The following is an 18,626-nucleotide window of genomic DNA, read 5'->3' as shown; positions in this document are numbered from 1 at the left end:
TGCGTATTGTGCGTGTAAATGTGTGTGCCTTCTTTTATATGTAAATGTGCGTGATTGCATATTGATCATGTGTGAGAGTGTGTGTATGTGTGATTGCATATTGATTATGTGTGAGAGTGTGTGTATGTGTGATTGCATATTGATTATGTGTGAGAGTGTGTGTATGTGTGATTGCATATTGATTACGTGTGAGAGTGTGTGTATGTGTGATTGCATATTGATTATGTGTGAGAGTGTGTGTATGTGTGATTGCATATTGATTACGTGTGAGAGTGTGTGTATGTGTGATTGCATATTGATTATGTGTGAGAGTGTGTGTATGTGTGATCGCATATTGATTACGTGTGAGAGTGTGTGTATGTGTGATTGTATATTGATTACGTGTGAGAGTGTGTGTATGTGTGATTGCATATTGATTACGTGTGAGAGTGTGTGTATGTGTGATTGTATGTTGATTATGTGTGAGAGTGTGTGTATGTGTGATTGTATGTTGATTATGTGTGAGAGTGTGTGTATGTGTGATCGCATATTGATTACGTGTGAGAGTGTGTGTATGTGTGATTGTTTATTGATTACGTGTGAGAGTGTGTGTATGTATGATTGTATATTGACTATGTGTGAGAGTGTGTGTATGTGTGATCGTATATTGATTATGTGTGAGAGTGTGTGTATGTGTGATTGCATATTGATTATGTGTGAAAGTGTGTGTATGTGTGATCGTATGTTGATTATGTGTGAGAGTGTGTGTATGTGTGATCGTATATTGATTATGTGTGAGAGTGTGTGTATGTGTGATCGCATATTGATTATGTGTGAGAGTGTGTGTATGTGTGATTGTATGTTGATTACGTGTGAGAGTGTGTGTATGTGTGATTGTATGTTGATTATGTGTGAGAGTGTGTGTATGTGTGATCGTATATTGATTATGTGTGAGAGTGTGTGTATGTGTGATCGCATATTGATTACGTGTGAGAGTGTGTGTATGTGTGATTGCATATTGATTATGTGTGAGAATGTGTGTATGTGTGATCGTATGTTGATTACGTGTGAGAGTGTGTGTATGTGTGATTGTATATTGATTATGTGTGAGAGTGTGTGTATGTGTGATTGTATATTGATTATGTGTGAGAGTGTGTGTATGCGTGATCGTATATTCGTATGTGTTGGTGGGCTATGAACCCATTGAACTGAGTTTGATTCCCGCTCGTGGCCAATATTGGTTCCGAACATACGAACCTACCCTGGGCTCTCCCCCGTGGTCTAGACGTTAACCACCTCGCCCGGTGGTCGTGGGTTCGATCCCAACGCTGACGCATTGCGGATTGAAGTTTTGCAAGTTTCGCTCCCCGTGGTCGCGTGGATTTTTCCCCGGGTCCTCCGGTTTTCCCCTCCACATTTGAGAATGGCCACGCGTCGTTTTGGGGGCGTTTGGCCGCCGCTACAAATTCCCGCGCGGTGATCCACTTTCGCCAGAGCCGTCAAATTCGTTCGCCAGGTGACTCCTGAAACAAAGGGGCTGTGCAGCTCAGTGGGCCTTGCCCGGCGGACTGCTGCAGACGTTGTTGGCGGTAACGCGGCGCGCTTTGTAAACAGCAGCACCGGAGATGCAAAGGCGACCGGCCGCCCACCCCATCGTGTGCCGTGCCGTCGCTCAGAGGCGTTCGCTAACGGCACTCGGCCCAGCGGCGTCTGTCAAGGGCCGCACGGGGGGAACTTTGTATCTGTGCGCGCGCACGCTTCAGGCACGGCGCTCTACACCTGCGATGCCGTCGGTGGAGCCTGGTCTGCCCGAGGGCCCGATTTGAGCAACTGCACTTCCGCCTGGGTGAACCGAATCGCGAAATGGGTGAGCCGTCAACTCCCCTGCTGCCTCCTTCACTGCCCTACCTCTCCTCCCTGCCTCACCTCCCTCCCTCCCTGCCTCTCCCTTCCCCTCATGTGAGACACCAATCGAGTTGTCGTCGTCGTCACGGCCGTCGCAATGCCCGCAACATCCGGAGCGAAACATTTTATTTTAGGCCACTGAATAGCAGTGGCAAGCTAGGGGTGTACAACTCCTCTAGAGCAGTTTTGAGTGAAAATCTCATTGGTAGCGATTCAAGTTGCAGTTTATTGGCAATAGCATTCCAGACCCTGGGGGCATCAATAGCAAAGGCCCTTCCTCCGGTTTTTGTACGGGCAATAGGGAATGTGAAGCCGGTAGATGAGCAAAGACCCGAGGTAAAAATTTGTTCAAATGTGTTCTTTTAAACAGAGAGGAGATCCAGCAGCAGGCAGTCTGCGGGTTGTTTTGGGTTCTCCAGCTCATGGTGCGAACCCCTTGCCCACAACAGGGGGGGGAGGGAGGGTAATGAGGAGGGAGGAGCCGGAAGTGAGGGGGGGCGGGGTCTGAAGTGAGGGGCGAGGGGGGGGCGGAGGTGAGGGAGGTGACGGGGGGGGGGGGACAGGAGGGCCGGAAGCGAGGGGGGGAGGGTGGGAAGGGCGGAAGCGAGGGGGAGGGGCAAAGTGAGGGGAGGGGGCAGGGGGGAGGGTCCAAAGTGAGAACGAAGGAGGGGCCGGATGTGGAGGGGGGGCCGGATGTGGGGGAGGGGCGGATGTGGAGGGGGTGAAGTGAGGGGGAGGGGCTGGAAGTGAGGGGGGGCAGAAAGGTGGCGTCCTAGCCAGGTGCTGTCCCTGTCTCTCATCTCTCTGCGTCATTTCCCAACTGCTCGGGACGTCTCCTGGGCTCCCGGGCGCTCCAACAGAGGTCTGACTCCACCACTCCACGACCACCCTCCTCCTCCTTCCCTCTCGCTCTGCGCTGTCTCCCACGCAGCCGCTGCCGTCTTTGTCTCCCCTTGCTGCTGTGGCCCAGGCCCCGAGATCTGTGTCAGTGTGTGTCTGTGTGTGTGTGTCTGTGTTTGTGTCTGTGTGTGTGTCTGTGTCTGTCTGTGTGTCTGTGTGCGTCTGTGTGTGTCTGTCTGTGTGTGTCTGTGTGTGTGTCTGTGTGTGTTTGTGTCAGTGTGTGTGTCTGTGTGTGTGTCTGTGTGTGTCTGTGTGTGTGTGTCTGTGTGTGTCTGTGTGTGTGTCTGTGTGTGTTTGTGTCAGTGTGTGTGTCTGTGTGTGTGTCTGTGTGTGTCTGTGTGTGTGTCTGTGTCTGTCTGTGTGTGTGTCTGTGTGTCTGTGTGTGTGTGTGTCTGTGTGTGTGTCTGTGTGTGTGTGTCTGTGTGTATGAGTCTCTCTGTTTGAGTGTCTCTGTGTGTATGTGTGTCTGTGTGTGTGTGTGTCTGTGTCAGTGTGTGTCTGTGTGTGTGTGTCTGTGTTTGTGTCTGTGTGTGTGTCTGTGTCTGTCTGTGTGTCTGTGTGCGTCTGTGTGTGTCTGTGTGTGTGTGTCTGTGTGTGTCTGTGTGTGTGTCTGTGTCTGTCTGTGTGTCTGTGTGCGTCTGTGTGTGTGTGTTTGTGTCAGTGTGTGTGTGTCTGTGTGTGTGTGTCTGTGTGTGTATCTGTGTGTGTGTGTCTGTGTGTGTATCTGTGTGTGTGTGTCTGTGTGTGTGTGTCTGTGTGTGTATCTGTGTGTGTGTGTGTGTCTGTGTGTGTGTCTGTGTGTGTGTGTCTGTGTGTGTATCTGTGTGTGTGTGTCTGTGTCTGTCTGTGTCTGTGTGCGTCTGTGTGTGTCTGTCTGTGTGTGTCTGTGTGTGTCTGTGTGTGTGTGTGTCTGTGTGTGTTTGTGTCAGTGTGTGTGTCTGTGTGCGTCTGTGTGTGTCTGTGTGTGTGTGTCTGTGTGTGTCTGTGTGTGTGTCTGTGTCTGTCTGTGTGTCTGTGTGCGTCTGTGTGTGTGTGTTTGTGTCAGTGTGTGTGTGTCTGTGTGTGTGTGTCTGTGTGTGTATCTGTGTGTGTGTCTGTGTGTGTATCTGTGTGTGTGTGTCTGTGTGTGTGTGTCTGTGTGTGTATCTGTGTGTGTGTGTCTGTGTGTCTGTGTGTGTGTCTGTGTGTGTGTGTGTCTGTGTGTGTTTGTGTCAGTGTGTGTGTCTGTGTGTGTCTGTGTGTGTGTCTGTCTGTGTGTGTGTCTGTGTGTGTGTCTGTGTGTGTGTGTCTGTGTTTGTGTCAGTGTGTGTGTCTGTGTGTGTGTGTCTGTGTGTGTGTCTGTGTCTGTCTGTGTGTTTATGTGTGTCTGTGTGTGTGTCTGTGTGTGTGTCTGTGTGTGTCTGTTTCTGTGTGTGTGTGTCTGTGTGTGTTTGTGTGTGTCTGTGTGTGTGTCTGTGTGTGTCTGTGTTTGTCAGTGTGTGTGTCTGTGTGTGTGTCTGTGTGTGTGTGTCTGTGTGTGTGTGTCTGTGTGTGGGGAGCGATAGTGTAGCGGTTAGCGCGCTGCGCTATGAACCTGGCGACCCAGGTTCGATTCCCGCTCACGGCCAACACCAGTGACGATTATCTGAACCGGTCCCGGGCCTCCCCTAGGTCGACTCAGCCTCAAATGAGTACCTGGTGCGGTGTGTAAACATCGCCACTAGGGAGACAAAGGCGGTCGGGGGTGGTGCCGGCCACCCACCCCCTCGTGTACCGTTCCGGCCTTCATAGGTGCTCGCTAACAGCACTTGCCCCTACAGTCTGTTAAGGCTATATGGGGGATCTTTTGTCTTTGTCTTTTTGTGTCTGTGTGTGTCTGTCTGTGTGTGTCTGTGTGTGTGTGTGTGTCTGTGTGTGTCTGTGTGTGTGTCTGTGTCTGTCTGTGTGTCTGTGTGCGTCTGTGTGTGTGTGTTTGTGTCAGTGTGTGTGTGTGTCTGTGTGTGTGTGTCTGTGTGTGTATCTGTGTGTGTGTGTGTGTCTGTGTGTGTGTGTGTCTGTGTGTGTGTCTGTGTGTGTGTGTGTCTGTGTGTGTGTCTGTATGTGTATCTGTGTGTGTGTGTCTGTGTGTGTGTCTGTGTCTGTCTGTGTGTCTGTGTGCGTCTGTGTGTGTCTGTCTGTGTGTGTCTGTGTGTGTCTGTGTGTGTGTGTCTGTGTGTGTTTGTGTCAGTGTGTGTGTCTGTGTGTGTCTGTGTGTGTGTCTGTGTGTGTGTCTGTGTCTGTCTGTGTGTGTGTCTGTGTGTGTCTGTGTTTCTGTGTGTGTGTGTCTGTGTGTGTGTCTGTGTGTGTGTGTCTGTGTGTGTGTCTGTGTGTGTGTCTGTGTGTGTCTGTGTTTGTCAGTGTGTGTGTCTGTGTGTGTGTGTCTGTGTGTGTATGTGTGTCTGTGTGTGTCTGTGTGTGTGTGTCTGTGTGTGTCTGTGTGTGTGTCTGTGTGTGTGTCTGTGTGTGTCTGTGTTTGTCAGTGTGTGTGTCTGTGTGTGTGTGTCTGTGTGTGTATGTGTGTCTGTGTGTGTCTGTGTGTGTGTGTCTGTGTGTGTCTGTGTGTGTGTCTGTGTGTGTGTCCGGTGGACCGGTTCTGGCTCCTGCCACCATGAGGGGTGGACAGTCCTCTACTCTGGGCAGCAGACTGCCAAACAACAGGGTGTGGCTCTTCTTTTGAACAAAAGAATGAAGGGGGCGTGGGAGCGTGGCGGTGAGGTGTGGGAAGCTGTAATCGCCAGGCTACTTTGGGCTCGCCTTCCCATCAACCGGAGGCAAGGAATGGTGGTCGTGGTTACTTATGCCCCCACCGAAGATGAACATCCGTGGAGGGATGCAGGCAAAGCCGATGAGTCAGATGCCTTCGATGACCTCCTGTCACAGGTGCTGGCTAAAGTGGCCCCTCGGGATAGAGTCATCATGTTGGGTGACTTCAATGCCCGAGTTGGTCATGATGCTGGCACCTGGTCTGGAGTGATTGGAGGGCATGGGCCAGATCAGCTCAATAACAACGGTAGAAGGCTGCTAGATTTTTGTGTAGCCCATGGGCTTGTAATTACCAACACGCTGTCCCGGCATCGGCGCATCCACACAACATCATTGATGCATGCCGGGTCCAAGGAAGAACATCTGCTGGACTACATAGTGACGGACCAGCGGATGCGAGCCCATGTCCTTGACACCAGGACCTACCGTGGAGCTGATCTGCCCTCTGACCATCGACTTGTCATCTGTAAGATGCGCCTGCCATTCTTCCACTCCGGTGGTGGGTGTACAACCAGGACCCCATTCCAACCTAAAGTGGCCTGGTCTCAGTTATCTGATGAAAGTTGCAAGCGAGAATTTCATCATCGCTTGCGGCTGGGATTGGCATCGTCCCCGACTCCTCCTGATGTCGAGGGTAAATGGGCGAGGTTTAGGACTGTGACTCATGCAGCTGCAATAGCTGCTTTGGGTACGCGGTCCAGACCTCCCCAGAGACCCTGGCTGACAGAGGAGGTGTTCAGGATGGTTGAGAAAAAGCGACAGGCCCACTGTCATCGGCTACAGAATCCCACGTCAGAGAATGAGGAGGCTTACCGCAGCCTTCGCTCGGAGGTTCGGAGGGCCGTGAGGCGCTGCAAGAATGGGTGGTGGTCGCGGGTTGCTGAGGAGATAGAGTCTGCCTGAGTGGGCCGTGATCACAAATCTCTATTTAACTCCATCAAAAAGTAACTTGCAGTGCCACACCTATTACAATCAGGGGAAAAAACGGTGATCCAATCTCTGACCCCCAGGAACAGGTTTGCAGATTTGCTGAGCATTTCTGTGAGGTCCTGGGGGAGGGAAAATCCCTCAGCCAGGAAAACATTGTGGCACAAAGTGAGGATGACCCTGCTGAGGCTGCGGTGCCTCAAATATTGGAAGAAGTCACCCCCTGTGAGTGGCTGGCTGAGGTGCCAACTGTTGAGGAAGTACTGAAGGCGATCCCGAGTCTGAGACCAGGAAAGGCAGCGGGCAGAGATGATCTCCCAAGTGAAATGCTGAGGGAGGGTGGCGTTTGTGCACAGACTGCCCTATATGACATCATAACAACAGTCTGGACCACTGGACAGGTTCCGCAGGATTGGAAGGATGCCCTGGTGGTCCCCCTTTTTAAGAAGGGGGACCGCACAGACTGTAACAACTACAGGGGCATTTCACTCCTCAGTGTGCCGGGAAAGGTCCTGGCAAGGATTATTCAGCATCGCCTTGCCAGGCACGCTGAGGAGAGGCTTGCGGAGCCCCAATGCGGTTTCAGGAAAGGGCGGTCCTGCACAGATGCCATATTTTCTGTCCGTCTGCTACAGCAGAGGTGTATGGAATTCCAACAAGACCTACATCTCTGCTTTATTGACCTGGTCAAGGCATATTATACCATCAATAGGCCAGGGCTCTGGGTTGTTTTTCGTGCTTTTGGAGTACCTGACCCTCTGCTCACGATCATTAAGGACCTTCATGATGGTGAGCGGGCCCGGGTAAAACTACGTGGTCGGGAGTCAGAGCCATTCCCTGTACACCTTGGGGTGCGACAGGGATGTCCTCTGGCTCCCACATTATTTAACATCTATTTTGACCACGTAGTTCGTGAAGCCTTCATTAGCTGTACCGGGGGAATCTCCATATGGTACAGATATAATGGGAAGCTGATCGATGCCCGGGTGCGGTCAAGGGATGGCTCCCTATTGCTCAACCACGTTATGTATGCTGATGATTTGGTAATAGCTGCTCATTCAGAGGAGGAGTTGGAGACGCTGCTGCTGAGACTGGAGCGTGCCACTAAGAGGTGGGGCCTTACCATCAGCCCCACCAAAACTAAGCACCTGGCTGGGTATTTTGTACCATCGGACACTACACCCCCACAACTCCCAACTCGGTGATGGGGCAGTTGTGGAGAGAGTGGAGAGTTTTCCATACCTGGGCAGTGTGCTTATGACTGGCTCCAGTTTAACAGCAGAGGTCTCACTCCGAATCAGTCGAGCGGCAATATCTTTTCATCGGTTGCGTAACGCTGTGTGGAAGCTACCTGGTCTGTCGTTCCGCACTAAGCTTCAGGTCTTCTCGGCCACGGTCATTCCCTCCCTTCTCTACGCTTGCGATACGTGGACCCCCCTAATGGAACATCTTCGCCGGTTAGAAACATTTAGGCTGGCCTGCCTACGATCCATCCTGGGTTTAACCAGACTGGATTGTGTGAGGAGCTCACAAATCCTTGAAAGATCTGGGCAGGGTCCCATCGGTGAGCTCCTCCGGCGGGGCAGGCTGCGATGGCTGGGTCATGTAGCCCGCATGCCCAGCCACCGCATGCCGAAACAGCTTTTGTTCGGCCGAATTGAGGGGGCTAAGCGGGCGCGGCACGGGCTAGAGAAGAGATGGAGTGATGTGGTACAGGAGGATGTGGAGCTGAGTGGACTTGCCGATGACTGGTACCAGCGGTGTCAAGATCGGCCTCTGTGGAGGAGGCTCGTGAAGCACGCTACTGGGCAGTTGGAGGCAGTCGCCCTCCAACAACAACGGAGGGCGGAGGAGCGATGCTCACAACAACGAGCGGAGCGCTGGGTGGGTAAAGCACAGCAGGTTGGCACAGTAGGGGGCACAGGTGGTGCATCAGCCAGTCATCTCAGTCAGTCGACCCGTGGCACCTGGGTCTGCCCCGTGACCTCCTGCCAGCGGGCGTTCGACACTTCACGTGGCCTCAGGGTGCACATAGCCTGGCACAAGCGTCGTGGTGACGTCACCGCCACTTAGTGGCGAATGGCGGTTGTTGTTGTGTGCGAGCGGACGCCTAAACAGCTAGAGAAGAGATGGAGTACACAGCAGGTGTCAGGTTCAGGATCGAATCCACGACCTCCTGTATACCAGGCGAGGGAGTCAACATTTTATTGATTGGCTGTGTCGGGTGGAGGAGGGCCCAAAGGCACACACACGTGCGTGCACAAGAGATCTTGACCCCAAAAAAATTACGAATCGTCTTCTCGGGCGGCATCTTTGCTCCCTTATACACTGCAATCGATGAGGCTATCCAGGAGGGCACGGGACGGATGCGCGTTTGTTTTTTCTCGAGCGCCACCGAGAACTCGTCTCTCGGCAGCACGCGAGGAACCAACGCAACTGCCGTGGCCTTCTTAGGAAATGCGTCCTCATGGACATGACCTCCGAACAAGTGACCGATTGACATTTTACAACGAGAAGATGAACGCTGTTCGAACGTTGCAGAGGGCAGTAGTGATAATAACGATGTGATTCAGTTCACCAGGGGGGGGGGGGGTGGGGGGGGGAAATTCCTCGCCGAGTCTCAAGGCTCTTATTCAAGAAGGGGTTTGTGAGATTTTTGCACACAGAGTTGTAATAAGTTTTTTTCTTTTCTGGAAGATTTGCTGTTTTATCACAGGATGTTTCCGTTACGCGTCGTCGCTTTAAGATGTTTCTCTGTTCATATTTTGTTTGTTGCGGTTGCACCCGAACTCAAGAGCTGCATGGCTCACAGGGATATACACCTAATACATGAAACTTGAAACTTGAGTGGACTTGCCGATGGCCGCTACCAGCGCTGTAGATGTAGATGCCACTGGTTCTTCACGTTCTGCAGATGCAGATGCCATTGCTTCTTCACGTCCTGTAGACGTAGATGCCACTGGTTCTTCACATTCTGTAGATGTAGATGCCACTGGTTCTTCACGTTCTGTCGATGTAGATGCCACTGGTTCTTCACTTTCTGTAGATGTAGATGCCACTGGTTCTTCACGTTCTGCAGATGTAGATGCCATTGGTTCTTCACGTTCTGTCGATGTAGATGCCACTGGTTCTTCACGTTCTGTCGATGTAGATGCCACTGGTTCTTCACGTTCTGCAGATGCAGATGCCATTGGTTCTTCACGTTCTGTAGACGTAGATGCCACTGTTTTTCACGTTCTGCAGATGTAGATGCCACTGATTCTTCACGTTTTGTCGATGTAGATGCCACTGGTTCTTCACTTTCTGTAGATGTAGATGCCACTGGTTCTTCACGTTCTGCAGATGTAGATGCCACTGGTTCTTCACGTTCTGTCGATGTAGATGCCACTGGTTCTTCACGTTCTGCAGATGCAGATGCCATTGGTTCTTCACGTTCTGTAGACGTAGATGCCACTGTTTTTCACGTTCTGCAGATGTAGATGCCACTGATTCTTCACGTTTTGTCGATGTAGATGCCACTGGTTCTTCACTTTCTGTAGATGTAGATGCCACTGATTCTTCACGTTCTGCAGATGTAGATGCCACTGGTTCTTCACGTTCTGCAGATGTAGATGCCACTGGTTCTTCACGTTCTGCCGATGTAGATGCCACCACTGCCATTTATTGTGCGTGGAGGTTGAACTAACGACTCTCGTTCCAAACGGGCAACTGGACAAATGGGACAGGTTTTTTATTATCTCTAAAAGTCCTGAAGTTGGATGTTTGTAAGTAGAGTAGTGCGTGTACAAACTCGGGTGAACGTTTCCCCGCAGCGGCGTTACTGAATGTGACCGGCAACCACGATGAGCTGGGGCTACCTCACGCAGCTGCTGGAGGAGGTTCATCGGCACTCCACCTTCCTGAGCAAGCTGTGGATCACCACCTTCGTCATCTTTCGCATTGTTCTCACGACGGTCGCCGGCGAGTCCATCTACTACGACGAGCAGGGCAGCTTCTCGTGCAACACGGTGCAGCCCGGCTGCGTGAACGTCTGCTACGACAGCTTCGCCCCGCTCTCCCACGTCCGCTTCTGGGTGTTCCAGATCATCGCGGTCGCCACGCCCACCATCCTGTACCTCGGCTTCGCAGTGCATCGCATCACCAGGTACCGAGGTTCTCGGATGGAGTTTTCACAGTGGGGGGGGGGGCTACGGTGGAAATTTGAATGGCTGCCCGCAGTTGGAAATGTTTTAATTTATTTTTTAATTAGGTTGCGCCATCGATTTGGTCACGATTTTGAACGGTGAAAGTGCCGGCAAGGTTTCCCCTTGACTTAGGAACGGAGTTCCGTTCCCGAGCCCCCCGTCGGTACGTCCGAACGGCTAGTTCAGTTCAGGAGGGCGAATGTGCGCTGTGTTTAAACACGCACACGGTCAGCGTCGTAAAATATGCTGCGATTCAACAGCAAAAAGGGAAGCATTGTTAAACTCTTCAACAATAAGAAATATAATACATTTGCATGCGTTATCATAATTGCATATGTATAAAAGGCAAAGTTGTGATTATGTGTGTCTGTTCAAAATGTTTAGCGTACTTCCCGACATGCAACAAACTTAAAATTTGCCATGTGGGTACTTTCCATACTGTACACCATGCAAACATAAAAACACACTTTTATTTTTTTTGGGGGGGGGGTGGGGAAATGACGATGAAGTGTGGCAAGAATCGATATCTGGTGAGCTTTGTGGTATCGATTAAACAGGAATAGGCTGATTCTAAAGAAATCTACAACCTTCGATTCCTTTGCGCGATCTAAAGAATCGAATCTTGGCACGCGAGCGTACGTTTTTTTACGCCGCGCGTTGGGTTTTATTTTAGTTTTTACGAATGAGGCAATGATCAAAGTTTTTTTTTTCCACTTGTATATGTTATGTTTTTAAGTTTTGAGAAGTGTTTCAATATATGTTTTCCCCCGGGCAACGCCGGGTGCTTCCCGCTTAGTAGTAAATAAAGCGTCAAATTTTAAAGGAAGGTAAATATTTTCACTTACCTCGAGTCCCGACGGTGGCTCGCTCGTAGCGAGGGGTGAAACTTCGACGCCGCCGCCGCTCTCTGTCGTGGTAGGATCGAGTACAAGCGAGACGAACAAACCAAGCGAGCCAAGCGAACCGGCGGCCCCGACCGCGTGATTGAATGCACGGAGAAAGAGGAGGAGGTGGAAGAGGAGGTGGAGGAGGAGGGTGAAGAAGACGGCGAGGGGAAGCAGCACAACGAGCGGTGGAGGATCAAGACGGACGGCCTGATGGTGGCCTACACCCTCCAGCTGCTGGCCCGCACACTGGCCGAGGTTGGCTTCCTGGTGGGGCAGTACCTGATGTATGGCTTGGAGGTGGCCCCGCGCTTCGAGTGCATCCGTCACCCCTGCCCGCACCGGGTCGACTGCTTTGTGTCGCGCCCCACGGAGAAGACCGTCTTCCTTCTGGTCATGTACGCGGTCGCCGGTCTCAGCCTCCTGCTCGAACTGTCCGAGATTGCCTACCTGGGGCTGGGCACCATCCACGACTCGCTGAGCGGGTGGCGCCCGCGCCGGCTACGGAGCAGGTGGGGGGCCTCGACGGCGCGGTTGGCCACGGTCGGCTATGCGGGGGGAGGGGTGGGGGGCGGAAAAAGTTCGGCGCGCGGACGGAGGTTGTCAGCTTCGGCGTTGGATCGCGAGAAACGAAAGCGTCGTCTCGTCAAAGCCGCCAACTTGTAGTAGCGGCGTTGCGTCACGGAAACGAAACGTGCCGGGTCGCTACCGGCTCGACACTCGCCGGCTGCGTGTCAGAGAGTGACCCCCAACTACGCCTACAATTCGAGTTTCCGTGACGTTTCGCCGATGATGACAACAGCAAAAAAACATCATGGGACCTCCCTTGCCAGTAACAAAATATAAGAATTTGTTTTACCCTTTTTTAGCAGTAAAACAGCTGTGTGAACGTGATAACACCAAACGTAAACCTCTTGCAAGGAATCATCTCACTGCATTGGCCACACACACGGTACTTGTAATGAACATGCAAACAGAAACACGCTCTGGTAGTCTATGATGATGATGATGCATTGTCTTTGAAACTGATTGTTCCACACCAGAGACAGCTTTCTTTAGAGCCTCGTGTATCTCACCCCGAGCTGTCAATGTCTTCGTAGTGGCATTGTCCTCTCATCTAACACTGTTTGAGACTAGGCTCTAAACAAAGCTGTCTCTTATTTTTGGTTCTTTCGCTAAAGTCACGTGGAAGGGAAATAATATTGGTTCCGTCAGCTCCCCAACCGCTATATATATAGATGATGTGTGTAGTTTATAGTGTAGTGTATAGTGTAGTGTATGTGTTGATAGCTATGTATATAGATGTTGTGTGTAGTTTATAGTGTAGTGTATAGTGTAGTGTATGTGTTGATAGCTATGTATATAGATGTTGTGTATAGTTTATAGTGTAGTGTATGTGTTGATATCTATGTATATAGATGTTGTGTATAGTTTATAGTGTAGTGTATGTGTTGATAGCTATGTATATAGATGTGTGTAGTTTATAGTGTAGTGTATAATGTAGTGTATGTGTTGATAGCTATGTATATAGATGTGTATAGTTTATAGTGTAGTGTATAGTGTAGTGTATGTGTTGATAGCTATGTATATAGATGTTGTGTGTAGTGTATAGTGTAGTGTATGTGTTGATAGCTATGTATATATGTTGTGTGTAGTTTATAGTGTAGTGTATAGTGTAGTGTATGTGTTGATAGCTATATATATAGATGTTGTGTGTAGTGTATAGTGTAGTGTATAATGTAGTATATGTGTTGATAGCTATGTATATAGATGTTGTGTATAGTTTATAGTGTAGTGTTTAGTGTAGTGTGTGTTGATAGCTATGTATATAGATGTTGTGTGTGTAGTGTATAGTGTAGTGTATGTGTTGATAGCTATGTATATAGATGTTGTGTGTGTAGTGTATAGTGTAGTGTATAGTGTAGTGTATGTGTTGATAGCTATGTGTATATATGTTGTGTATAGTTTATAGTGCAGTGTATAGTGTAGTGTATGTGTTGATAGCTATGTATATAGATGTGTGTAGTTTATAGTGTAGTGTATAATGTAGTGTATGTGTTGATAGCTATGTATATAGATGTGTATAGTTTATAGTGTAGTGTATGTGTTGATAGCTATGTATATAGATGTTGTGTGTAGTGTATAGTGTAGTGTATAATGTAGTGTATGTGTTGATAGCTATGTATATATATGTTGTGTGTAGTTTATAGTGTAGTGTATAGTGTAGTGTATGTGTTGATAGCTATGTATATAGATGTGTGTGTAGTGTATAGTGTAGTGCAGTGGTTCTTAACCTTGTTGGAGGTACCGAACCCCACCAGTTTCATATGCGCATTCACCGAACCCCTCTTTAGTGAAAAATAAAATGTGATTTTTTTCAAATTCAAGACATAGATATGTTTTTTACTGGTACACAAAATGAGACGTGCATGAACATTACCTTGTTCAAAGAATAAAACCAACACAATGCATAAACTCACAACAAATTACATACCTGGAAATCAATGTGGCTTCTGCTGTTGCCTTTGAGAGATCAGTTCAGATATGCGTGGCTTCACCTTGGCAAGTGCCACTCTCATGTCATTTTCACAGCAAAGTCTGTTCCTTTTCTTCGTTTTTATGTCCAGCATCCTCGAAAAGGATTGCTCACAAAGATATGTTGTAACAAATGGTATAAAAAAATCCAGGGCTTTCTTAGCAATAACTGGATACTTGTTCATTTGTCGACACCAAAACGTTGAGAGCGTTGTTGTTCTGAAGAGTTGCTGTTGAACCTGGCTCTGCTGAATTTCAATGATTTCGTCGAGGAATTCATCATTGACATCTGCTGTTTCAACAGCAAACGTGAACGGCTGTCTCACCCATGCTGGATATGACTCTCTTGTAGGGAACTATCCGTCGAGAGACTTTGCAAGCTCATCTAAGTGCGTGGCAATTGTTTGCTTCAGTTCCGTGGATACAGAAATATCTCCGATTCCAGACACATCTTCGATCTTACTTGCACAGTCGTCCAGAAGCGGGAAGTTTGCGAAGTTATTGTTCTCTGTTCGTCGTTTCCATAACGGTAGCTTTTTTTTAAAAGCCTTCAGGTGTTCTTCCGCTTCCATGATATTGACTCCACCACCCTGCATCTGCTGATTGAGATGATTGAGAGCTGCGAATATATCAGCCATGGACGCTAAAATGAGAATGAACTCAGGATTTTTTAAGCAATCTGCATGGCAGTGTTGGTGCTCTTGCAAAAACAGGGCTAATTCCACACGCATGGCAAAAACACGATTCAGCACCTGTCCCCGGGATAACCACCGAATATTAGAATGGAGCAGAAGTACCTCAAATTCAGAGCCCATTTCTTTACACAGCTCACTGAAGATGCGGTGCCTCAGAGCACTTTTTCGCACATAGTTCACACATTCCACCACAGTTTTTAATACTTCTGCCATTTTTGGAGGTAAGGTTTTTGTTGTCAACGCATGCCTGTGCAGAATACAATACGTCACAATGATGTGTGGTGCATCGGCCTTTACTAGCGCACCAAAACCAGACTTTCTTCCCAGCATGACTGGAGCTCCGTCCGTACAAACTGCAGAAACCATATCCCATGAAAGATTGTTGTCTCTGAAGAAGTCATCCACAAGCTTCTTCACATCGGCTGCCTTCGTTGTTGTTGTAAGAGGCTTACAAAATAAAAACTCTTCCTTTATCATGTCGTCTTTCACATAGCGTACAAAAACAGCAAGCTGGCTTAGATCAGAAACGTCTGTGGTTTCGTCGAGTTGAAGGCTGAATTTTGCCGGGCTTGAAATCAGATCCGCGACTACTTGAGCCAAGATGTCTTTACTCATGTCTTCTATTCTGTCACTGACGGTGTCATTTGAAAGGCGAATTTGGGATAATTTACCTTCGGCCGCTGTTCCGAGTATCAGATTCGCCATCTTTAATGCAGCTGGTTTCACAAGTGTTTCACCAATGGTGTGTGGCTTGCCCTGCTTTGCGATCAGGTAAGCAACTTCGTACGATGCTGTCAGGATCGGTTTGTTAACAGGTACAAATCCAAGAGCAGGCAGAGTGGCCCTTCAATCGAATCTGGCTCTCTTCACCCTGAATTCAGCAAGTATTGTGTTCTTGTATTCCCCGTCTCCATGCAGCTTCAAGAAGTGTTCCTTTAGTTTTGCCGGTGCAAGACTAGAGTTGCTCAACTTGGCGTTGCAAATCATGCAGATAGGACGCTCACTCCCATCACGTTCCGTGATACATGAGAATCCATGTTGTACATATTCGTCCGACCACTTTCTTCTTTTGCCCGACATAGTTAGTATGGATAAAATATTAAAGAAATCACACGATGTACGACAACAACAGTCACACGTTGACTACTGAGTACGCACTAAATTCCCCGCAGCGCTGATTGGCCAAGCAGTGTAGCATGATCATCTGCAGCCAGTGATGGCCAAGCGGGCCGTGTGTGTCATCACAAATTTACACAATAATTCAAGTGTGTCCGGACCTCCGTGGCGGGGGCTCTGCCGAACCCCTGAGATCGACTCACCGAACCCCTGGGGTTCGATCGAACCCAGGTTAAGAACCACTGGTGTAGTGTATGTGTTGATAGCTATGTATATAGATATTGTGTGTATAGTGTAGTGTATGTGTTGATAGCTATGTATATAGATGTTGTGTGTGTAGTGCATAGTGAAGTGTATAGTGTAGTGTATGTGTTGATAGCTATGTATATAGATGTTTTGTGTGTAGTTTATAGTGTAGTGTATAGTGTAGTGTATTTGTTGATAGCTATGTATATATGTTTTGTGTGTAGTTTATAGTGTAGTGTATGTGTTGATAGATAGATAGATGTTGTGTGTAGTGTATAGTGTAGTGTATAGTGTAGTGTATGTGTTGATAGCTATGTATATAGATGTTTTGTGTGTAGTTTATAGTGTAGTGTATAGTGTAGTGTATGTGTTGATAGCTATGTATATAGATGTTTTGTGTGTAGTTTATAGTGTAGTGTATAGTGTAGTGTATGTGTTGATAGCTATGTATATAGATGTTGTGTGTAGTGTATAGTGTAGTGTATAATGTAGTGTATGTGTTGATAGCTATGCATATATGTTGTGTGTAGTTTATAGTGTAGTGTAGTGTATGTGTTGATAGCTATGTATATAGATGTTGTGTGTGTAGTGTATAGTGTAGTGTATGTGTTGATAGCTATGTATATAGATGTTGTGTGTGTAGTGTATAGTGTAGTGTATGTGTTGACAGCTATGTATATAGATGTTGTGTGTATAGTGTAGTGTATAGTGTAGTGTATGTTTGATAGCTATGTATATAGATGTTGTGTGTGTAGTGTATAGCTACCATTCGGTTGTGGGGGCCTCCTCTGACGGGAACCGCACCGGGTGACTTTCGTGAGCGCTCGCAACGTTCATACATTACGGCGTTAACAATTATTCATAATCAAGGTTTTTGGGTTTAGATTGCACTATCTACTGCACTATCTAATGCACTATACACTACACTATACACTACACTATACACTGCACTATACACTACTATACACTACACTATACACTGCACTATACACTACACTATACACTGCACTATACACTATATACACTACACTATATACTACACTATCCACTACACTATACACTACACTACTATACACTATACACTGCTATACACTACACTATACACTACACTACTATACACTATACACTACACTACTATACACTACACTACTATACACTATACTATACACTACACTACTATACACTACACTACTATACACTACACTATCCACTGCACCATACACTATACTATACACTACACTATACATGCAATATAACCCAAAAAAAACCCTCTATCATGGACAGTGTATATATATTTTTTTGTTAATGAAAATACTCTTCTTGAAATTTGACTCGTTTCTAGGGTGGCAGATGCCGTCGAGCCGGAATCGACGGCGGGTCCCAGAGCGATGTCACCGTCAGAATTGTGGCAGCTCCTTGACGAGGTGCAGAAACTTCAGACGGAGCTGGGGGTGACGCCGAGACCCCACCAGGAGCCCCCCGAGCAAGACGCTGGCGACGCCTCCCGCAAGTCTTGGGTTTAGCGTGCTAGTATTACTCTCGGGCGTCGTTATCGCTCAATCGCTTTTCGCCATCCCACGTTCCATTTACTCGGCCCCCCCAACGCGCCGCCGCCGTTTGGATCGTCTCGACTTTGAAGGTCTTCCTGACATTCTTCCATCGAGATTCAATCGGAGGCGACCGTCTGCGCTTTTAAGATTCGAGCGGCAGAGCACGGGCACCCCGCTAACCCGCTCGCGATGGCACGGGGGGTACGCCAGCACCCAGCCTCGTGGCTCGGGGGATTCGGCGCTGGGTTTGTAACCCAGAGCGTTGAGAGTTCAAATCTCCTTAGAACGCGTTTTGTGTGGCATTGTGGCTTTCGCATTCGGCCAACGTATAAATGCACGAGTCGGGGGGGGGGGGAATGTTTGCGTGAGTGTTTAATCAATATGGAGGTGTGTTTTGATTAAAGCAACCCAAATATTTTTGTTACTTTAGCTTACTTCTTAATTTGTATGAGTTTCTGTTTTCGTTGTTTTGTTAAACTTCCTCGTTCATCGGTGGATAAGAGGGCCTGAGTTTAGCGGGCACGTCGTTATTATACCGTAACAGCCTGCTCCGATTTATATTTTGTCAAACCAAAAGGCGTTTAAGATGCTGGCTATGCGGTTTGTGAACAGCTGTGGCCAAATCTGAACGGCAGGTGACACAGTGTTGTATGTATTGTTTTTCAGAAAAATATTCAATAAAATTGGGAAATGTAAATTATTATTGTGTATTTCATGTTAATTGATGCTAATTGAGTACGTTTAATATGATCAATTGCACACACCCACTAAACACACGCACACCCCCACTAAACACAGACACGTAGGTAAAATAAAATAAATGAAAACGAAATTAAATCACGACGTTTTGGAGGCAACACAAGCTTCCGTCTTCAGATGGAAACCGTCAGCAAAATTGCTTTGATAGCAGGCTACAGTCTACAT

At 48.2% G+C, this 18,626-nt stretch overlaps 2 protein-coding genes across 2 annotated transcripts in view; both read left to right on the top strand.

Annotated features, from left to right (window-relative positions):
* The window catches only part of LOC142912434 (adhesion G protein-coupled receptor L3-like), a 28,007-nt gene extending 25,656 nt beyond the window's left edge, over positions 1-2,351 (top strand). The window contains exons 6-7 of the mRNA XM_076060632.1: positions 1,743-1,846; positions 2,334-2,351. Of these exons, the coding sequence (XP_075916747.1) occupies positions 1,743-1,846; positions 2,334-2,351 (122 nt within the window). The remainder of the gene's footprint in view (positions 1-1,742; positions 1,847-2,333) is intronic.
* A 286-nt stretch (positions 2,352-2,637) lies between these two features.
* LOC142912449 (gap junction gamma-1 protein-like) lies at positions 2,638-18,402 on the top strand. The gene is made up of 4 exons (XM_076060644.1): positions 2,638-2,746; positions 10,305-10,636; positions 11,596-12,072; positions 17,495-18,402. Exons 2-4 carry the CDS (start codon positions 10,335-10,337, stop codon positions 17,673-17,675), a joined length of 960 nt encoding a protein of 319 aa, XP_075916759.1. The 5' UTR covers positions 2,638-2,746; positions 10,305-10,334; the 3' UTR covers positions 17,676-18,402.
* The last annotated feature ends 224 nt before the right edge of the window (positions 18,403-18,626 follow it).

This window comes from Petromyzon marinus, unplaced genomic scaffold (genome assembly GCF_048934315.1).
Source record: "Petromyzon marinus isolate PM22_M1 ecotype Great Lakes invasive population unplaced genomic scaffold, UKy_Petmar_22M1.pri1.0 PM_G_Scaffold_20, whole genome shotgun sequence".
Lineage (NCBI taxonomy): Eukaryota > Metazoa > Chordata > Hyperoartia > Petromyzontiformes > Petromyzontidae > Petromyzon > Petromyzon marinus.
This window is presented reverse-complemented; position numbering and strand designations above follow the sequence as displayed.

Excerpts from the sequence above, each read along its gene's own strand:
- LOC142912449 (XM_076060644.1), top strand. The coding sequence starts at position 10,335 with ATGAGCTGGGGCTACCTCACGCAGCTGCTGGAGGAGGTTCATCGGCAC. Across the intron at positions 10,637-11,595 it reads GCAGTGCATCGCATCACCAG|GATCGAGTACAAGCGAGACG; the intron begins GTACCGAGGTTC and ends CTGTCGTGGTAG. Across the intron at positions 12,073-17,494 it reads CCGCGCCGGCTACGGAGCAG|GGTGGCAGATGCCGTCGAGC; the intron begins GTGGGGGGCCTC and ends ACTCGTTTCTAG.